General features: G+C 33.4%; 1 protein-coding gene across 3 annotated transcripts in view; it reads right to left on the bottom strand.

Annotated features, from left to right (window-relative positions):
• LOC129747761 (pseudouridylate synthase RPUSD2-like) overlaps positions 1–21,175 on the bottom strand; it is a 716,686-nt gene that overhangs the window by 449,306 nt on the left and 246,205 nt on the right. For 2 of the 3 annotated variants that reach the window (XM_055742108.1, XM_055742109.1), the window contains exon 2: positions 13,781–15,610. The exons of the other annotated variant lie outside the window; for it this stretch is intronic. In XM_055742108.1, coding sequence (XP_055598083.1) covers positions 13,781–14,464 — 684 coding nt within the window. In that variant the 5' untranslated portion in view covers positions 14,465–15,610. The remainder of the gene's footprint in view (positions 1–13,780; positions 15,611–21,175) is intronic. 3 annotated transcript variants of the gene reach the window in all.

Genomic DNA, 21,175 nt, shown 5'->3' with positions numbered 1-21,175 from the left:
TAAAGATGATATATGACAGCGATATGGAAAGATGGTAAAGTAAAGGCTAGTACGATGGTAAGATAGTAAGGTAGTAAGATGATAAGGAAGTAAAATGGTAAGCTGGTAGGATGGTGAGACAGTAAGTTGGGAAGATAGTGTAATTATTATTAAGTTTTATTAGTGACACTTAACCACCTTCGTGGTATTCGTGTCATAAGATAGTGTAATGATAAGATAGCAAGCTGTTAAGATGGCAAAATAGTGAGATAGTTACATGGCAAGCTGGTGAGATGGTAAGATACTTAGCTAAGATGACAAGATAGTTAAATAGAGAAACGGTAAGCTGGTAAGATGTCCAGCTGGTAAGATGGTAGGATGGTAAGATAGTACGATGGTAAACAAGTAAGATGGTTAAATAGTAAGATGATAAGATAGTGGGATGATAAGATGTAAAGCTGGTAAGATGTTAAGATATTAAAATTTTTAGATGGCCAGTTGATGTGAAGAAAAGTTTATAAGATGGTAACTTAGTGAGATGGTGTGATGGAAAGCTGGTAAACTAGTAAGATGGTAAAGATGGAGGAATGGCTTGCTGGTGAGATGGTAAAATGGTGAGATGGTTGGATAGTAAGATGGCAAGCTTTTAAGATGGTAAAATATGATGAATGGATGGTGAAATAGTAAGTTGGTATGATAGTCATATGGTAAGAGGGTAAGCTGGTAAGATGATAAGATAGAAATACAGTTAGATGACTAGCTAGTGAGATGGAAAGATGGTGAGATAGTGAGATAGTAAGCTGGAAAGTTGGTAACATAGAAAGATGGTAAGATAGAAAAAAAATTAGAAAATGGAAAAAATTAAGATGGAAAGATGATCAGACGGTAGGATAGTAAGATGGTAAGATTACAACCTGGTAAGATGGTAAGATGACAAGCTGTTAAGATGGCAAGATAGTGAGATGGTTAGAAGACAAGCTGGTGAGATGGTAAGATACTTAGATGGTAACATGGTAAAATGGTAAAAGATACCATTTTAATCTTTTGTGATATAGTAAGTTGGTATGATAATGAGATGATTAGATGGCAAGCTGGTAATATGGTAAGATAGTAAAATAGTAAGATTGCAAGTTGAAAAAAATTGTACGATAGTAAGATGGTAAGATGACATGCTGGTTAAACGCTAAGATGGTAAGATAGTTAGATGGTAAGAAAGTAAGATGGTAAGATACTTAGATGGTAAGATAGTTCGATAGAGAAACGTTAAACTAGTAAAATGGATAGATAGTAAGATGGTAAGATGGCCAGCTGGTAAAGTGTTAGGCTGGTAAGATGGTAAGATGGTAGGGTAGTGAGATGTTAAGATGGCAAGCTGGTGAGATGGTGAGATGGTAGGATGGTAAGCGGGTGAGATGGTAAGATGGTGAGATGGTAGGATAGTGAGGTGATAAGGTGGTAAAATAGTGAGATGGTAAGATGAAAAGCTGGAATGATAGAAAGATGGTAAGATAGAAATTGACAAGCTAAGAAAATGGTTAAAAATTAAGATGGAAAGATCAGCTGGTAATATGATAAGATGGTAAAATGGTGAGATAGTAAAATGGTTAGATGATTAGCTGGTAAGAAGGAAAGATGTTGATATGGTACCAAAGTAAGATAATGATATGGCAAGCTAGTAAAATAGTAAGATGGAAGGTGAGAAAATGGTATAGTATAAATAGTAATATAGTGAGATGACATGCTGGTAAGATGTTAAGATGATATGCTGGTAGGATGGTGAAAGGTAAGATACTAATGTGGTAGGATGGCAAGCTGATAGGATGGCAAGCTGGTAGGATGACAAGCTGGTAGAATGGCAAGCTGGTAAGATGGAAAGCTGTTTAGATGGTAAAATTGTGTGATGGTGGATTGGCAACCTGATGGTAAAAGAGACGGTAAAATTATGAGATGGTAGGATAGTGAGATGCCAAGCTGATAAGATAGTAAAATAGTATGATGAAAAAATGGTGAAATAGTAAGTTGGTATGATAGTGAGATGGTAAGATGGCGAGCTGGTAAGATGGTAAGATAGAAATATGGTCAAAAAATCAGCTGGTGAGAAGAAAATTGATAAATTGGTAAGATAGTGAGATGGTAAGATGAAAAGCTGGAATTATAGAATTATGGAGAGATGGAAAAATGTTAAGATGACAAGCTGAGGAAATGGTAAAAAAGATTAGATGGGATCAGCTGATAGGATGGTCATATGGTTAAATGGTCTGATAGTAGAGTGATGAGATGACCAACTGGTGAGAAGCGAAAATGTTGATATGGTACAAAAGTGAGATAGTTATATGACAAGCTGGTAAAATGGTAAGATGATAAGACGACAAGCTGGTAAGATAGTAAGATGGTAAGATGACAAGCTGGTATAATGGTAAGATAGCAAAATGAGAAAATGGTAAGATAGTAAGATGATAAAATGGCAAGCTGGTAAAATGGTATGATAAAAATATGCTAAGATGACCAGCTGATAAGAACGAAAGATGGAGAGATAGTGAGATGGTAAGATGGAAAGCTGGTACCATAGAAAGACAAGCTGATAAAATGGTAAATGGTAGATAAGCTGATAAAATGTTAAAAACTAACATAAGAAGATGACCAGCTGATAAGAAGGTACGATGGTTAAAATGGCATGACAGTAAAATAGTAAGATGGTCAGCTGGTGAGAAGGACAGATGTTGATTTGGTACGAAAGTGAGATGGTAATATGACAAGCTGGTAAAATGGTACGACGGCAATATAAGAAAATGATAAGATAGTTAGATGGTTAGATGACCAGCTGGTAAGATGGGAAGCTGGTAAGATGGAAACTTTTAGATGACTAGCTGGTGAGATGGATAGATACTAAATTTTTATGATAGTAAGATAGTGAAACGGTAAGCTGGTAAGATGGAAAGATAGTAAAATGGTAAGATGGCCAGCTGGTAAGGTGGTAGGATGGTGAGCTAGTAAGATGGTAAGATGGTAGGATAGTGACATGTTAAGATGGCGAGCTGGTAAGATAATAAGACAGTGATATGGCAGAATGGCAAGCTGGTAAGGTAGTAGAATGGTGAGATGGTAGGATAGTGGGATGGTAAGATGGAAAGCTGGTAAGATGGTTAAATAGTAAATTGATTAGATGGCCAGCTTGTGAAAAGTAAAGATGTTGATATGGTACGAAAGTTAGAGGGTAATATTGCAAGCTTATAAAATGGTAAGATGGCAAGATGGTAAGACGGTAAGATACTGAGATTGTATGATGGTAAGTTGGTAAGATGTTAAGATGGTTCGATTGTTGGATTACTATCTAATCTAAGATGTTACGATAGTAAGATAGTGAAATTCTTAGAAAGTAACATGGTAAGATGCTAAAATATTAAGATGGTAGGATGGTGGTATAGTAAGTTTGTATGATAATGAGATGATAAGATGGCAAACTGGTAATATGGTAAGATAGTAAAATGGTAAGATGGCAAGTTGAAAAAAATTGTACGATAGTAAGATGGTAAGCTGACATGCTGGTAATACGCTAAGAAGGTAAGATGGTAAGATGGTAAGAAAGTGAAATGGTGAGGTGGAAGAATGATAAGATAGTGAGATGGTAGGACAGTAAGCTAGTAAGCTGGTAAGACGTTAAGATAGTAAGATGGTAAGAAGGCAAGCTGGTAAGATAGTAAGATGATAAGATAGTAAGATGGAAAGACAACAAGCTGGTAGGATAAAAAGATGGTAAAACAGTATGATGGCAAGCTGGTAGGATGGTAAGATGATAAGATGGTAAGATGGCAGGCTGAAAAGATGCTAAAAAGGTAAGATAGTGCGATGGCAAGATGATGGGGTTATGTAAATTGTACGATAGTAAGATAGTAAGCTGACACGCTGGTAATACGCTAAGATGGTAAGATGGTAAGATGGTAAGATGGTAAGAAAGTGAAATGGTTAGGTGGAAGAATGATAAGATAGTGAGATGGTAGGACGGTAAGCTGGTAAGCTGGTAAGACGTTAAGATAGTAAGATGGTAAGAAGGCAAGCTGGTAAGATAGCAAGATGTTAAGATAGTGAGATGGTAAGATGACTACCAGCTTGAAAAGATGGTAAAACAGTATGATGGCAAGCTGGTAAGATGGGAAGATGATAACATGGTAAGATGACAAGCTCAAAAGATGATAAGGTTATGAGATGACAGGATTTCTGTTAACATTTAAATCTCAACTGCTACTTGTGTATAGTTTGTTGGACGTCTGTTATCTGTTAAAATTGTAGAAGTTTTTCAAAATTTCAGTTTTAAGTTTCAAAAGGATGACACCATCAAAATAAGGATTCTATGAAAAAATAATTGATAAAAATTCAATCTTAAATAAAGAAAAAACCAGAATTAAACTTCTTCTGACCGATTTCTGACAAAATCCATCAACCAAATGGAAAGGTAAAAAAGAAGTGTGGTTTGCGGTTCTGAGTTGCATTTTTTTTTTGTTTTCAATTTTGCCATTGGCAGCAATGATTTCCGAATAACTCATCAGCCAGAAAGCTGGCAGCCAGAAAGCTGTCAACCAAATGCCCTGTGGCGCAAAGTCCCCCCAACTGGGAATCCCTCCTTCCTGTGACAACAACACATCCAATCAGAGTGTATGTGGGTGACTGGGTGGATGGATGAGATCTGAAGAAATCCCCCTTCGGCTGAACTTCACCCTTTTTGCGGTGGTGTTTGGATTCGATGGAAACGACTCACCCGGGACCCCAGAAAAGGTGCACATCATCAACAGTGGACCGAATGCCAGAATCACCATCAAATTTGACAGAATTCGTCGTAACGGAATCGTCATCGGACCATGGAACAAAGGTTGCACATTGGCTTAACGAGGTCAGAATACTGGAGATTCTAAGCATATTTTTTTAAAAATTAAAAATAATTCGAATGTATCCGACGTTTCAACATTTTAAAAAGCATTTTTCAAGGAAAACTGTTTTCAAAGTTAATCTATAAATTTAGAGGAAGGGATTTTTGAAAATTTTGACTCAGATTCATCGAATCCACTATGCCCTCAAAAAAAAACCTTACTTCTCCCCGAAACACATCAATCGATGTGTTCATGTTTAAACATGACCGAAATGCCACATGCTCTTCCGACTTTGACGTTTCGGAATGCACATTTAGCTGCAGAGCTGAGCTGAGCAGTAGAAGTCCAGGAAAAAAAACCAAACCAAACCAAACGACTAATTGGAACTTACAGATCGGTACCGGTTGATTGGGGCCAATACTTGCTGTGTGTGTGGTTTACCTTTCCTTTTTTCCTTCTTCACCTGAACTGGTACCTACTTTTGCGGAGGGTAACTAACTATTCCGTTTTCCGACAAACATACATGCTCTTACTTTCTGGCACTGTCTGGGGCCTGGCGCTCGTGCAACTGACATTTGCTGATTTAGATCTCGAAAAAACCTGGAAAAGATCAAATTTTTGTCGTTGGTTTTTGACAGTTTTGCTGTTTTTCGGAAGACCAAACGAAAAAAAAATCTCGAAAACGAGTATGAATGAAAGATTCTTTTTAAAAAATCACTCATTCGAATTTAAAATTCATTTGAAAAAATACCTTTTTTTGAATGAAACCCGTACCACCTTTCTGTTTTTCAAATTCAAACGTATAAAATCAAACAGAAATCAAGACAAGAATTTTGGTGCAGCAAACGTTTGGCATCCAATAAAATAGAGTAATTTCTCTGATACCTTTTCCCAAACTTACTTTCATTGGTATGCTAGAACCGCAGCCAGAAATAATCTTCCACATGTGTAGTGCTATGGGCGAGGTTTGGATAGAATCTTTGAAGGGGTCACATTCGTCAACGGAGAGGAAAACAGAATTTTCTACTCTCTCCCTGTAACAATAAAGATGTCATGAAACCGGAACCCCCTTTTCGGAATGGTGGATTATTTGGTGTCGTCGTTTGATCTGTGAAATTTGACATCACACGCGGTCACGACTCTATTTTTGTTTCGATTCTATTCCATTTCCATTCTGAAGAAATGGCAACTTTAAAAGCAGATGATCCAAACAAAAATGTGAGAAAAATAAAAACATTCAAATATTTACCTTTTTGTAAAATTTTCTTTTGTCACTAGAGAAATTTTTGTCTATAAGTGAAAATTTTTCTCCTTTTCGTGTCATCTTTGAGTCAATTTGGTTACCGTTTGAGAAATTTTTGTGAAAATTTTTTGACAGTTTTGTTTCATATTGTTCATGTTATAGCCGATTTTACGGTAATTTTGTGTCAGTCTATTAATATCTTTTTTTGTCATTTCTCTATTTTGCTTATTCAATTATGACATTTTTGTCATTTTTGTAATTTGTGAATATTTTATTTCAAAAATGACAAAAATGACAAAAACGATAAAAATGACAAAAATGACAAAAATGACAAAAACGATAAAAATGACAAAAATGACAAAAATGACAAAAATGACAAGAATGACAAAAATGAAAAAAATGACAAGATTGAAAAAAATGACAAAAATGACAAAAATGGCAAAAATTACAAAAATGACAAAAATGACAGAAATGACAGAAATGACAAAAATGACAAAAATGACAAAAATGACAGAAATGACAAAAATAACAAAAATGACAAAAATGACAAAAATGACAAAAATGACCAAAAATGACAAAAATGACAAAAATGACGAAAATGACAAAAATGACAAAAATGACAAAAATGACAAAAATTACAAAAATGACCAAAATGACAAAAATGACAAAAATGACAAAAATGACAAAAATGACAAAAATGATACAAATTGACAAAAATGACAAAAATGAAAAAATTGACAAAATGACAAAAATGACAAAAATTACCAAAATTACCAAAATGACAAAAAATGACAAAAATGACAAAAATGACAAAAATGACAAAAATGACAAAAATGACAAAAATGACAAAAATGACAAAAATGACAAAAATGACAAAAATGACAAAAATGACAAAAATGACAAAAATGACAAAAATGACAAAAATGACAAAAATGACAAAAATGACAAAAATGACAAAAATGACAAAAATGACAAAAATTACCAAAATGACAAAAATGACAAAAATAATAAAAATGACCAAAATGACAAGAGTGACAAAAATGACAAAAATGACAAAAATGACAAAAATGACAAAATTGACAAAAATGACAAAAATGACAAAAATGACAAAAATGACAAAAATGACAAAAATGACAAAAATTACCAAAATGACAAAAATGACAAAAATAACAAAAATGACAAAAATGACAAGAGTGACAAAAATGACAAAAATGACAAAAATTACCAAAATGACAAAAATGACAAAAATGACAAAAATGACAAAAATGACAAAAATGACAAAAAGGACAAAAATGACAAAAATGACAAAAATGACAAAAATGACAAAATTGACAAAAATGACAAAAATGACAAAAATGACAAAAATGACAAAAATGACAAAAATGACAAAAATGACAAAAATGACAAAAATGACAAAATGACAAAAATGACAAAAATGACATAAATGACAAAAATGACAAAAATGACAAAAATGACAAAAATGACAAAAATGACAAAAATGACAAAATTGACTAAAATGACAAAAATGACAAAAATGACAAAAATGACAAAAATGACAAAAATGACAAAAATGACAAAAATGACAAAAATGACAAAAATGACAAAAATGACAAAAATGACAAAAATGACAAAAATGACAAAAATGACAAAAATGACAAAAATGACAAAAATGACAAAAATGACAAAATTGACTAAAATGACAAAAATGACAAAAATGACAAAAATGACAAAAATGACAAAAATGGCAAAAATGGCAAAAATGACAAAAATGACAAAATTGACAAAAATGACAAAATTGACAAAAATGACAAAAATGACAAAAATGACAAAAATGACAAAAATGACAAAAATGACAAAAATGACAAAAATGACAAAAATGACAAAAATGACAAAAATGACAAAAATGACAAAAATGACAAAAATGACAAAATTGGCAAAAATGACAAAAATGACCAAAATGACAAAAATGACAAAAATGACAAAAATGACAAAAATGACAAAAATGACAAAAATGACAAAAATGACAAAAATGACAAAAATGACAAAAATGACAAAATTGACAAAAATGACAAAAATGATAAAAATGACAAAAATGACCAAAATGACAAAAATAACAAAAATGACAAAAATTACAAAAATGACAAAAATGACAAAAATGACAAAAATGACAAAAATGACAAAAATGACAAAAATGACAAAAATGACAAAAATGACAAAAATGACAAAAATGACAAAACTGACAAAAATGACAAAAATGACAGAAATGACAAAAATGACAAAATGACAAAAATGACAAAAATGACAAAAATGACAAAAATGACAAAAATGACAAAAATGACAAAAATGACAAAATTGACAAAAATGACAAAAATGACCAAAATGACAAAAATGACAAAAATGACAAAAATGACAAAAATGACAAAAATGACAAAAATGACAAAATTGACCAAATTGACCAAATTGACTAAAATGACAAAAATGACAAGAATGACAAAAATGACAAAAATGACAAAAATGACAAAAATGACAAAAATGACAAAAATGACAAAAATGACAAAAATGACAAAAATGACAAAAATGACAAAAATGACAAAAATGACAAAAATGACAAAAATGACAAAAATGACAAAAATGACAAAAATGACAAAAATGACAAAAATGACAAAAATGACAAAAATGACAAAAATGACAAAAATGACAAAAATGACAAAAATGACAAAAATGACAAAAATGACAAAAATGACAAAAATGACAAAAATGACAAAAATGACAAAAATGACAAAAATGACAAAAATGACAAAAATGACAAAAATGACAAAAATGACAAAAATGACAAAAATGTCAAAATTGACAAAAATGACAAAAATGACAAAAATGACAAAATTGACAAAAATGACAAAAATTACAAAAATGACAAAAATGACAAAAATGACAAAATTGACAAAAATGACAAAAATGACAAAAATGACAAAAATGACAAAAATGACAAAAATGACAAAAATGACAAAAATGACAAAAATGACAAAAATGACAAAAATGACAAAACTGACAAAAATGACAAAAATTACAAAAATTACAAAAATGACAAAAATGACAAAAATGACAAAAATGACAAAAATGACAAAAATGACAAAAATGACAAAAATGACAAAAATGACAAAAATGACAAAAATGACAAAAATGACAAAAATGACAAAAATGACAAAAATGACAAAAATGACAAAAATGACAAAAATGACAAAAATGACAAAAATGACAAAAATGACAAAAATGACAAAAATGACAAAAATGACAAAAATGACAAAAATGACAAAAATGACAAAAATGACAAAAATGACAAAAATGACAAAATGACAAAAATGACGACAATTTTTGTCGATTTTGTTTTTTTCTCATTTATGTCATTTTTGTCATTTTTGTCATTTTTGTCATTTTTGTCATTTTTGTCATTTTTGTCATTTTTGTCATTTTTGACATTTTTGTCATTTTTGTCTTTTTGTCATTTTTGTCATTTTTGTCATTTTTGTCATTTTTGTCATTTTTGTCATTTTTAATTTTTGTCATTTTTGTCATTTTTGTCATTTTTGTCATTTTTGTCATTTTTGTCATTTTTGTCATTTTTGTCATTTTTGTCATTTTTGTCATTTTTGTCATTTTTGTCATTTTTGTCATTTTTGTCATTTTTGTCATTTTTGTCATTTTTGTCATTTTTGTCATTTTTGTCATTTTTGTTGATTTTGCTTTTTTTTCAATTTTGTCATTTTTGTCATTTTTGTCATTTTTGTCATTTTTGTCATTTTTGTCATTTTTGTCATTTTTGTCATTTTTGTCATTTTTGTCATTTTTGTCATTTTTGTCATTTTTGTCATTTTTGTCATTTTTGTCATTTTTGTCATTTTTGTCATTTTTGTCATTTTTGTCATTTTTTGTCATTTTTGTCATTTTTGTCATTTTTGTCATTTTTGTCATTTTTGTCATTTTTGTCATTTTTGTCATTTTTGTCATTTTTGTCATTTTTGTCATTTTTGTCATTTTCGTCATTTTTGTCATTTTTGTCATTTTTGTCATTTTTGTCATTTTTGTCATTTTTGTCATTTTTGTCATTTTTGTCATTTTTGTCATTTTTGTCATTTTTGTCATTTTTGTCATTTTTGTCATTTTTGTCATTTTTGTCATTTTTGTCATTTTTGTCATTTTTGTCATATTTGTCATTTTTGTCATTTTTGTCATTTTTGTCATTTTTGTCATTTTTGTCATTTTTGTCATTTTTGTCATTTTTGTCATTTTTGTCATTTTTGTCATTTTTGTCATTTTTGTCATTTTTGTCATTTTTGTCATTTTTGTCATTTTTGTCATTTTTGTCATTTTTGTCATTTTTGTCATTTTTGTCATTTTTGTCATTTTTGTCATTTTTGTCATTTTTGTCATTTTTGTCATTTTTGTCATTTTTGTCATTTTTGTCATTTTTGTCATTTTTGTCATTTTTGTCATTTTTGTCATTTTTGTCATTTTTGTCATTTTTGTCATTTTTGTCATTTTTGTCATTTTTGTCATTTTTGTCATTTTTGTCATTTTTGTCATTTTTGTCATTTTTGTCATTTTTGTCATTTTTGTCATTTTTGTCATTTTTGTCATTTTTGTCATTTTTGTCATTTTTGTCATTTTTGTCATTTTTGTCATTTTTGTCATTTTTGTCATTTTTGTCATTTTTGTCATTTTTGTCATTTTTGTCATTTTTGTCATTTTTGTCATTTTTGTCATTTTTGTCATTTTTGTCATTTTTGTCATTTTTGTCATTTTTGTCATTTTTGTCATTTTTGTCATTTTTGTCATTTTTGTCATTTTTGTCATTTTTGTCATTTTTGTCATTTTTGTCATTTTTGTCATTTTTGTCATTTTTGTCATTTTTGTCATTTTTGTCATTTTTGTCATTTTTGTCATTTTTGTCATTTTTGTCATTTTTGTCATTTTTGTCATTTTTGTCATTTTTGTCATTTTTGTCATTTTTGTCATTTTTGTCATTTTTGTCATTTTTGTCATTTTTGTCATTTTTGTCATTTTTGTCATTTTTGTCATTTTTGTCATTTTTGTCATTTTTGTCTGTCATTTTTGTTATTTTTGTCATTATCAACAATATCTTAAATTAATTTCCAAATTTATCAGAAATATATTTTCTCTTATCCCCTTCTTAAAATGTTCGTCTGAGTTTTCGCTGTCGGAGATCTGAACTTTTATCGCCTGGTGGCTAATTATTACACCTCATTCATTTGAAATCCAAGCATCCGGAACTGGAGATTCTTACAATTAGCTACAGAGCGTCCCCAAAAAGCCGGGAAGCGATAGCGAAACAGCCGGATGTTCCCAAAAGTATCACGCTAAACGATAGGCCAAGCGTCACATCGAATCATTTCAGCTGAGCGATTTCCGGTTTTTGACGTTAATGGCGAGAAGAAGCTGGGCTGTATGTGTGTTTGTGGGTTTGTTTGAGTATCATACCACACCGGGGGAGGATCAAATATAAAAGGTGGAACACGACAGACTATGATGTTGTCGTTGTTGGTCGACACTAAACTTTATCAGGTGGATTGGGATTCTAGTTAGTCGTCGCTTTTGATCCAGTAAAGATAAAGAATGTTCACGGGAGGGCAAAAAAATCTACCCAGAATAGAAACCCGATGGACTAAGCTTGATGAAGCTCGACAAAGTTGTTGCTAAACTACTATTAGGTGATCTTCTGTTAAAGACACACAAACACAAACACGCAGCAAAACACCGGGGAACACGAACTCATACACACAAAGACACGGCAACAACAAGCTGAAAGACAACAAAACCGGGCAGTTGTTTGCTTTTGTTTCTTTTGTCGTCAGGTGCCTTGTGCCTTTTGCCGGCATCCGTAGGAGGGATTATCATCATCGACATCATCAAAGTGTCCGGAAAGGTGATTCCTCGGTTATGTCAACTAGATTCCGGCTGATACCGGCATGGCTTGGATGGCTTGGACGCGGTCGGTTGCCCTCTTCCATCCGATGGAGTCGTTGAAGGGCGAAAGGGCCGATTCGTGATATCCCACTAAATATAAAGCCCCATTCGAAGTCGGTGATGGTGTGATTTGAGAGCACCTTTTCTGGTTCGATGCACCTCAATAATTTTGGCAAAGGAACGGGAATGGGTAGATCTGTGGGGATGCTGAGATAGTTACATACTAAGTTTTCAAGATAACATGTTAGCACTCAAAATTAACTTTTTGAAGAATATTGTACAAAAAGTTTTGCAACTTATAGTCCGAGTGAATGCCGAACGATGATGATAATTGATTGAAGGTTGATATTGAGGAGTACCTTTTGCACTGATTTAACTGCATGAAAAGAAAAAATATCGAAATTTATTGAATTGTTTTTTCAATAGTTTAAACTGATTGAATAATGTAAAAAAAAGAGATATTTAAAAAAAATTTAATTATGAATATTACTTATTAAATTTATGATGCATTCGAATTATTTGAAATCTTGAATTATTAAAAAAAAAAAATTGTGAAAAAAAAACAAGATAAACTACACACAGCAGTTTTGAAATGTTTTTTTTTCCATAAGAAAAAAATCAACTTATAATATTCAGAAGAATTGTAGTATTTATGATATTCTAACGACTGGTGAATTTTTTTTGTCAAAATAATGTGTTCTCCACACTTTAGCGTTGTCGAAGTCAAAGTCATTTTTTCGCTTGAACAACGTAAAGTACGCACTCTTAATAACTTTACAAAATTGCTAGAAATTTGTTTCGTCTTCTTATTAGTTCAAGAGGATTCAATTTCCTGCAAAAACCCGTCGGAACTAAGAGTTTTAATATTTGTTCATCCAATTTAGGGGCGCGATGTAATACGATAAAATTGTGAAATAGTAAGTTTCCGTGCATATTCATAAATATCAAGCCAAAATCAGTCAGAATTTTTTTTTTCTAAAGCAAAATTGCTCGAAAATGCGTTGAACATCAATCTGGGGCACGAATTTATAAAAGATTAAAAAACATAAGGGTTCAGCTAAAAAGACGAACTAAGAGGAAATCTAAAACTAGCAAGAACTGCCGAATGTCTTGTCAAATGGCTAAAAACCTATGATTCTCCCATCTGTATGATTTGTAAAAATATTGAATATAACGTTTTTGAACATTTTATGAGCAAAAGGTAACTTTAACCTTCCTTTGCGGTTAGGGTCTTTATGACCCGAACTGTACTTTCTCGAAGCGATATCTCAGAAACGGTTGAAGCTAGATACATGAAATTTTCTGACCTTTCCTAAAATGAGAAGCTCTACAATTTCTCATTTTAAGATTTTTGTTATCAAAGTCACCCAGCAAAAAAACGGACAATTAGCCGGTCAGGGTCATGTAGAACCGGATTATTAATTTGGTTATAAAATGTTTTGATTTTTATGGTCTTCAAAAACGACCTTAGAGTCAAACAGTCCTTTAAAAAATAACACACAGGTTTTATTGAAGTCGTTGTGATAATAATATGAGATTTTTGTATATTTTTCCAAATAAATACGCACATGTTCGGGCAAAAGCAGAATTCGGGCGTTTTCCAAAATATATTCTTCAATATATGTATAGTTCTTCTGCTTCTGCTTAAATCGGGTTTCATATTAAGCTTTTCTGAAGTAATTACAGCGCAAACATTATCTAGATTCGACCTTACCTTTCTCATGGGCATGATGAGGGTGCTGGTGGACACGGTGTTAGGCATAGCCTTGGACACCTGCACCTGCTGCTGCACCTGTTGCTGCTGCACTTGTTGCTGTTGATGCTGTTGCAGTTGCTGCTGCGTCACCACCGCCAAGCTACTTTGCTGCTGGGCTTGCTGGGATTGCTGCTGCTGTTGCTGCTGTCCGCGGATCGGAACCATCCCACTTAGCTGCTGATGCAGCGCTGCCGTCAGCTGGGATTGGGTTTGATGGGTTTGGGGATGTTGCTGTTGTTGGGGTTGCTGGGCAGTTGCAATGGGAGGTTGCCCGAGGCTAAGGTGTGGATGGGTAACGAAGCTGCGAAGGGTTAAGGGAGTGAACATGGCTGCCGCTGCAGCCGGATGTAGGGGTTGATGCTGCATGGCTGCAGCTGCGGCTGCCGCTGCCGGATTGTGCAGGGCAGCCGCCGGATGGTGGTGATGGGCTTGCAGCTGGTGCTGATAGGAAGCAGCTTGCTGGTGGCTAGCTTGCTGCTGCTGTGAGGTTTGGACCTGGGGAGGAGGCTGAACAGCGGCCGCAGCAATCTGGGGCTGATGATAGCCAGCTGTGGCCGGATTGAACGGAACTGCCAGCATTTTTTGAAGCCCCATGCCGGGAACACCCCACGGGATATACCATGATCCGGGATGATGCTGCATGTTTACTGCTTCTGGGAACTTTGATAACTAACACACGACTTTAATCACAACGGGGAGCACACCTTGGGCGTGTAGATTTCACTCGCTAGCTTGGGTATGCTTCGGCGATTATTAATTCGCAACACTATCAATCACTTCTTTTTTTACGGTACCCTCTAGCTTCCTACAAAAGAACCAACAATAACGACGATGCTCTAATATCAACAAACACAACAGGTAGAACCCACTCTATCCAAACAACGACGAAGCTGACGCGCGCAAGAACAGGGTCTTACGCCACACTTGCTTGCTGACCCGAACTGATCCGGTAAATCAGCCTACTCAGAACAGACACTTAAGCTACTTTTTTGTGCTGCGGCAATCGAATGGGCAAACTAAAAGGCAAATAACTCTTCCGAAACCCCTCTTGCCTGCGGCAGCAATAAAAACTGGGTCACTTTTTCGGGGTGGTTCTTCACTTTACTTCACTATACTCTTTGCGGAGGTCCCGGCGGAACGTCGATTTGTCGAACCTCGAGAACTGCTACGGCCAAAGCCGGAGGATCGGTTTCAAAGAACAACAACGGCGGCAGCAATTACTCGTCGAACTCGAACTCGTCGTCAGCACTTTTTTCCGGACTCTCATAGGCGACGGCTTGAAGTGTTCTGATGATGATGATGGCCGGGACCACGATTTCGACGACGACATCCGCGGAAGCCGTGTCCCGCGTTTCAGAGTCTTCTTCGATTCTAGCTAAATAGACGCTCAGTGTTGCTTAGGTTTGCTCTCTCTTCTCCTTCTCTCTGCGACGTTCTATCTATATCTACTCCACCGCGCGATTGGTCTCGTCGTGTATTCCCAGTCTATCCCCACAGACTCCCGGGTTGTTAATTATCCACGTTTATTTGTGTGTATTTTCAATTTTCCGCCACTCCGCGCTTCTAGGAGGCTAGTTTCAGAGGGGACAAAATCCGAAAGGAGCGGTCAAACCACCACTTGGGTCATACTCTTGACGCGGGACCACGAATTGAATTAAAAAACACATGTACTCAACGAACGAGGAGCAGCAAAGGCGCCGGCCGTCGATGGATGCTGCTGGCGATGATCTGCTTCTATCATCATCATCAACGACAACGACATTGTCATCGGACCATTGCTTCTTGCGGCTATAATCACACGATTGATGCAACCAGAAGGGAAAACGGGAGGAAAAAAGACAGAAAAATATGGTGATATAATTAGTGTTGTGATTAATTGGTTTTTCAACAAAAGTGTGGCTCTTCTTGCGCGATGCTCTCGACGTCTCTAGTTGTGTTCGGTTGCATGCTTCCGTTGAGATAAAAATCCGAACAAAAAAAAATTATCTTCAACCTCACGGTCATCTGCTTCTTCTGGCGTTTTGGCTTCTGGCTGGTTCTGGTTCTGGTTCGAAATTGTACGGTTTGGGCCCGAGTTCACTTGCTTTCATGTTCTTTACACTCAATAATTATGGCACGAGGACAACGAAGGTATCGACAGGACTAGACAGAGAACGATGGCAATGAATCCGGTGTTGAGATAGGCTGGATTGGCAATTTTTCAAACTATCAGCTCGATTGTGTACCGGAGATAATCCAGTGATTGAAAATATACTATAAATTGATTGAAAAAAAATGTTATTTTAAAGAAAAGTTAAAGTCGTTTAGATGTCAACGTTATGTTAAACACAAGCAATAAATAAACCAAAAACTTCATGAAACCCTAATAAAAATTACACAAGGCAACAATATTCAAATTTTCAAAAGTGCAAATAATTTAAGAGCTTCGTTCTTCGAAATTATCGACGTTTTTCGGTGAGTTTTAATAATAATAAAACAGATTTATCAGTTGTCCATACGTTTCAAGCTACTTTGGCATTCGCTCCTCCTCAGTGGACAAATTGACTGGCCATCGTCTGATACATTTTGATTTTGGAAAACTGTCCAAAATCAAAATAGTTCAGACGATTTGTCCACTGAGGAGGAGCGAATGCCAAAGTAGCTCGAAACGTATGGACAACTGGTAAATTGGTTTTATTATTATTAAAAATCACCGAAAAACGTCGATAATTTCGAAGAACAAACAATCGCGGTGATAAATCCAAAACTCAACATAACTTAAAAGCTAATTTGAAAAATTTGGGGGCGCTGATTCACAATATCCTATTAGATTTTTCTTTCAGCTCTAGTTTTTGAAAAAAAAACTAATGAAAATAGGTGAAAATTCATTGAAAAAAATTGTGCTCCTTTTTGGCAAAACTATAGACTACAAGCTGACCCGGTAAACTTCGTTTTACCTTTTACTCGATAAATTGCTGGAAAATGTTTAACTTCATCTACATGTCTTTAACTTGTTCGTGATCGTGAATCAATTTTCATGGAAATCGTCATAAAATGGTTCGAGTTGTGCCCAAGGTTGCCGAAATCACAGAAAATCTGTAATTTCACCGAATTTTGAGCAAATTTTCATCACAGAATCTGTGTCACAGAACACAGAATTTTGGGAATATTCACAGATTTCACAGATTTTTTAAATTTTGTAAGTGTTTTTAAAATTTGAATTTCAATGTCAATAAAAATTTTAGATTTCTAGGTTTAGATGGGAAGAATAGTTATGATAAGATTAGAAATGTGAATTAATTTTACCCAAGTAAAATGTGAAATGGACCCAATTTTTCAAGAGCATTCAATGAAATTCAAGGAAATAGCGTCACAGAAAACTAAAACAGAATTTTTAGGTAAAATCACAGAAACTCAGATTTTTTTTTCTCAAAAACACAGAATTTTTTTTCGGCAACCTTGGTTGTGCCCCATTTCAAGTTGATTTTGTATTGGAGTCTCCCTACCATAAAATTGAGATTCTCGAGGCTGTTATAAAAACCATCCCTGACCCGAAAAACCCTCGAATACCAAATTTCACTTCATTACGACCGTTCATTTATACGTGATGGTGTTTTAAAGAGAATGCCTCCATTTTTAAATTTAAGATAACAAAACTTTTGAAAGTAACGGTTTTATAAATATGATGAACTTTCTTAAAGACCGCAAAAAAATTTGAATTCTTAGAAAGAAGTTAAAGAAGTTTTCTTTTTGTAATTTTTTCCCAAATCTGAAAAATACGAGAATTTTGACGAAGTTTAAAGAAGATAAGAAAGACAGAATCTTCAATACGACTTGAAGCAGGGCCGTAAGAAGAACCGACTCATGGGGGGTGTTTTGGTGAATGATTTTCATCTGTGATTTTTTGCCCAACAATGCACGGGAACAAAAAATAAATAAAACCAATTAAGTTTGTAACTATTTGATTAATATATTTTTTAGTACTTTCAAACTAAACGTTTTTGTATAAAATCGTAGCTTTAGAAAATTGGTCCTTAACCTAAAAGGTGAGCGAAATTCGCTTTCGTTGATGGTGAAAATCTTTGAATTGGTTTAAGAGTCTGGTAGATTAAACTTAGTTGATTTGAGCATAGAATAAGTATTTTTAGGAGAGCTTTCCAATTTCTCAAAAAAAAAACTTATTCTCTAATCAAATAAAAGCAAATTTGAGCATAAAATAAACATTTTTAGGAGAGCTTTCCAATTTCTTAAAAAAAAACTTATTCTCTACTCAAATAATACAACCCTAATCTTCCAAACTATTTTGCAAATTCAAAGATTTTAGCTTTTGATGAAAACAAATCAAATTCAAAAAAAAAGTAAGAGATAAAAATCATGAGATTTTCGGATCAAATTTACTTGATGCAAAATTGAACCAAATTAATGATTTTAATTTGAAATTTGGCTTTGAAAAAAACTTTATTATTAACACATTGCGGACCAAATACGAGACATCTCGTTTTTTCGGTTGCCGCCAGTATTAAAAAGCATACTTCAAATGTTGTGAATCTAATAATGAAACCTCATTCTACAAAAATTAACACAACGCTTCCCGGTACTCAAATAAATTAAATTAGCATAATCTCGTCTATTGGTTTTTGAAATATAAAATTCCGAATTATGGTGTTAAAAATGTTAAACAATACACCGAGAGCATCTAGAATTTTGAGCAGATTTTTAAGGCGAAGATCAAGTACATATATATTTTTCTTCAAACAGCAAATATTTTTAATAAAGAATTAATTTCATAATGAAAATTTTGTGGATGATTTTTTTTTTCAAATTAAATTTGGGTTCTTCGCATAAAACAAAAAACTCAAATTTTACTTTTTATTTGTGATTTTCAGCTGAAATGTGTTTACATACTAATTTTGACAAGCCATCTTAAGTTCAGCTCTTGAATTCCTCAACAATCAATGTTGATTGTAAAATTTAGCTAAATCTTATTCTGAATTTTGAATCTACATCCTTTATGAATGGAACGACTGTTTTGGTTGATTTTTTAGGGATTTTTAACGGCTATCAGTCTCGGATTTTTAAGTAAAAACGACTGTTTTTTACTCCAACGTTTCGATCCTTATTGGATCTTCATCAGGGGCGATAAAGTGTCGTTTTCGTTTAAAAACAACTCGAAAACCAAAACAGTCCACAGTGCAAAGTTCGGATGCAGAAAATTGTAAAACTCCCAAAATTCAATACAAAAACGAATATTCTACGAAAATTCGTCAGCAAAACCCAATGACAGCAGTTCAAGATAAGCCGAATCAAACTTAACAAGAAAACGACACTTTATCGCCCCTGATGAAGATCCAATAAGGATCGAAACGTTGGAGTAAAAAAACAGTCGTTTTAACTTAAAAATCCGAGACTGATAGTCGTTAAAAATCCCTAAAGAATCTACATCCTGAATCTGAATTTTAAACATGAATTTGTTTAAATTTTGTGTAAAAATTAAGTTTAAGAACTTCGAATTTGAATATAAAACATGTTTTTTCTTTTTTCATACTCGGAAAACAATTTTTTCAAAATATTTTACATTTTAGATTCCGATTTCAGATTCCTATTTCAGATTCCGATTTCAGATTCTGATGTCAGATTCAGATTTCAGATTTCAGATTTCAGACTTCAGACTTCAGATTTCAGAGCAGATTTCAGATTCAGATTTCAGGTTCAGATTTCAAATTCAGATTTCAGATTCAGATTTCAGATTCAGATTTCAGATTCAGATTTCAGATTCAGATTTCAGATTCAGATTTCAGATTCAGATTTCAGATTCAGATTTCAGATTCAGATTTCAGATTCAGATTTCAGATTCAGATTTCAGATTCAGATTTCAGATTCAGATTTCAGATTCAGATTTCAGATTCAGATTTCAGATTCAGATTTCAGATTCAGATTTCAGATTCAGATTTCAGATTCAGATTTCAGATTCAGATTTCAGATTCAGATTTCAGATTCAGATTTCAGATTCAGATTTCAGATTCAGATTTCAGATTCAGATTTCAGATTCAGATTTCAGATTCAGATTTCAGATTCAGATTTCAGATTCAGATTTCAGATTCAGATTTCAGATTCAGATTTCAGATTCAGATTTCAGATTCAGATTTCAGATTCAGATTTCAGATTCAGATTTCAGATTCAGATTTCAGATTCAGATTTCATATTCAGATTTCAGATTCAGATTTCAGATTCAGATTTCAGATTCAGATTTCAGATTCAGATTTCAGATTCAGATTTGAGATTCAGATTTCGGTTTCAGATTTCAGATTCATATTTCAGATTCATATTTCAGTTTCAGATTTCAGATTCAGATTTCAGATTCGGATTTCAGATTTCAGATTCAGATTTCAGATACATTTGAGATTTAAGATTTCAGATTCTGATTTTAAAATTATAATTCAGATTTCAGACTTCAGTATCATTTTCTTTTATTTTTGTTCTATGAAAAAAAAAGCATTTAAATTGAAAACTGATTGCGTTGATAAAAACTGTCAGGGGTTTTTGTTCGGAAATGTAATTTTTTTTACCGAAGATTGAAGGAAAATTTAACAAAAAAATCGTTCCTGGAAGGAGAAAATTTCTGATCACATCAAACGTCCAATATGCTAAATCCAATTATCCTAATCCGTACGCAAATTACTTCCGGTCAGCTAGCCTACCAACAAAAAAAAAACTAGCAACGAAAAAAGGACAACCTATCTCCGGTGCGTTCTTAAATAAATGTTTCACCAATAAATTCTAAGAAAAAAAAACCTTCCGAAGCGCGTCGCTTTAATCAACTTTTAGGGCCAAAAAAATCCAGACCATCAACCAAAATTTATCCGAGGCTTTGATGATCCAACCAAAGGGAAGGGCAGCCGTGCGTTTGATTGTGGAAGCCGGAACGCGATTTGCAATCCGTCAAAAGCATTTGCGCTGAGTAAGAAGGATTTTTTTTTTTGGTTCAGCTTTTCATCGGGGTTTTTTCTCGGCGGGATTATTTTTTCAGCTAGACTCCTGCCGGAAGGATACCGTCTTTCGATAATGGCGTTTGCTCCGGCGGGATTGATTAGAATTAATTGCGATCAGATGATGATGAAGGGCGATCAGCGAATCTTTTTTCCTTAACCTTTTGAAGGTTTCGATAATGAAAGGATTCGTCTTATTCGTTCCGGATGGATCAGGGGAAGGAGTTAAGTTTTTTCGTGGAATTTTAATTACATTTCGATTAAGATTTTTAATTTTTGTACATTTTTGTCGAACACTATGTCTGTCATTTAGGCCCAGATTTCAACCGTTTTTGCAACAAATATAAAATTTTTTGAAAAAAGCTTTCAAAATTTTGAACAAAAAAAA

The sequence above is a fragment of the Uranotaenia lowii genome, chromosome 2, assembly GCF_029784155.1.
Source record: "Uranotaenia lowii strain MFRU-FL chromosome 2, ASM2978415v1, whole genome shotgun sequence".
Lineage (NCBI taxonomy): Eukaryota > Metazoa > Arthropoda > Insecta > Diptera > Culicidae > Uranotaenia > Uranotaenia lowii.
The sequence above is the reverse complement of the archived record's forward strand: the minus strand, read 5'-3'. Positions and strand labels throughout refer to the sequence as shown.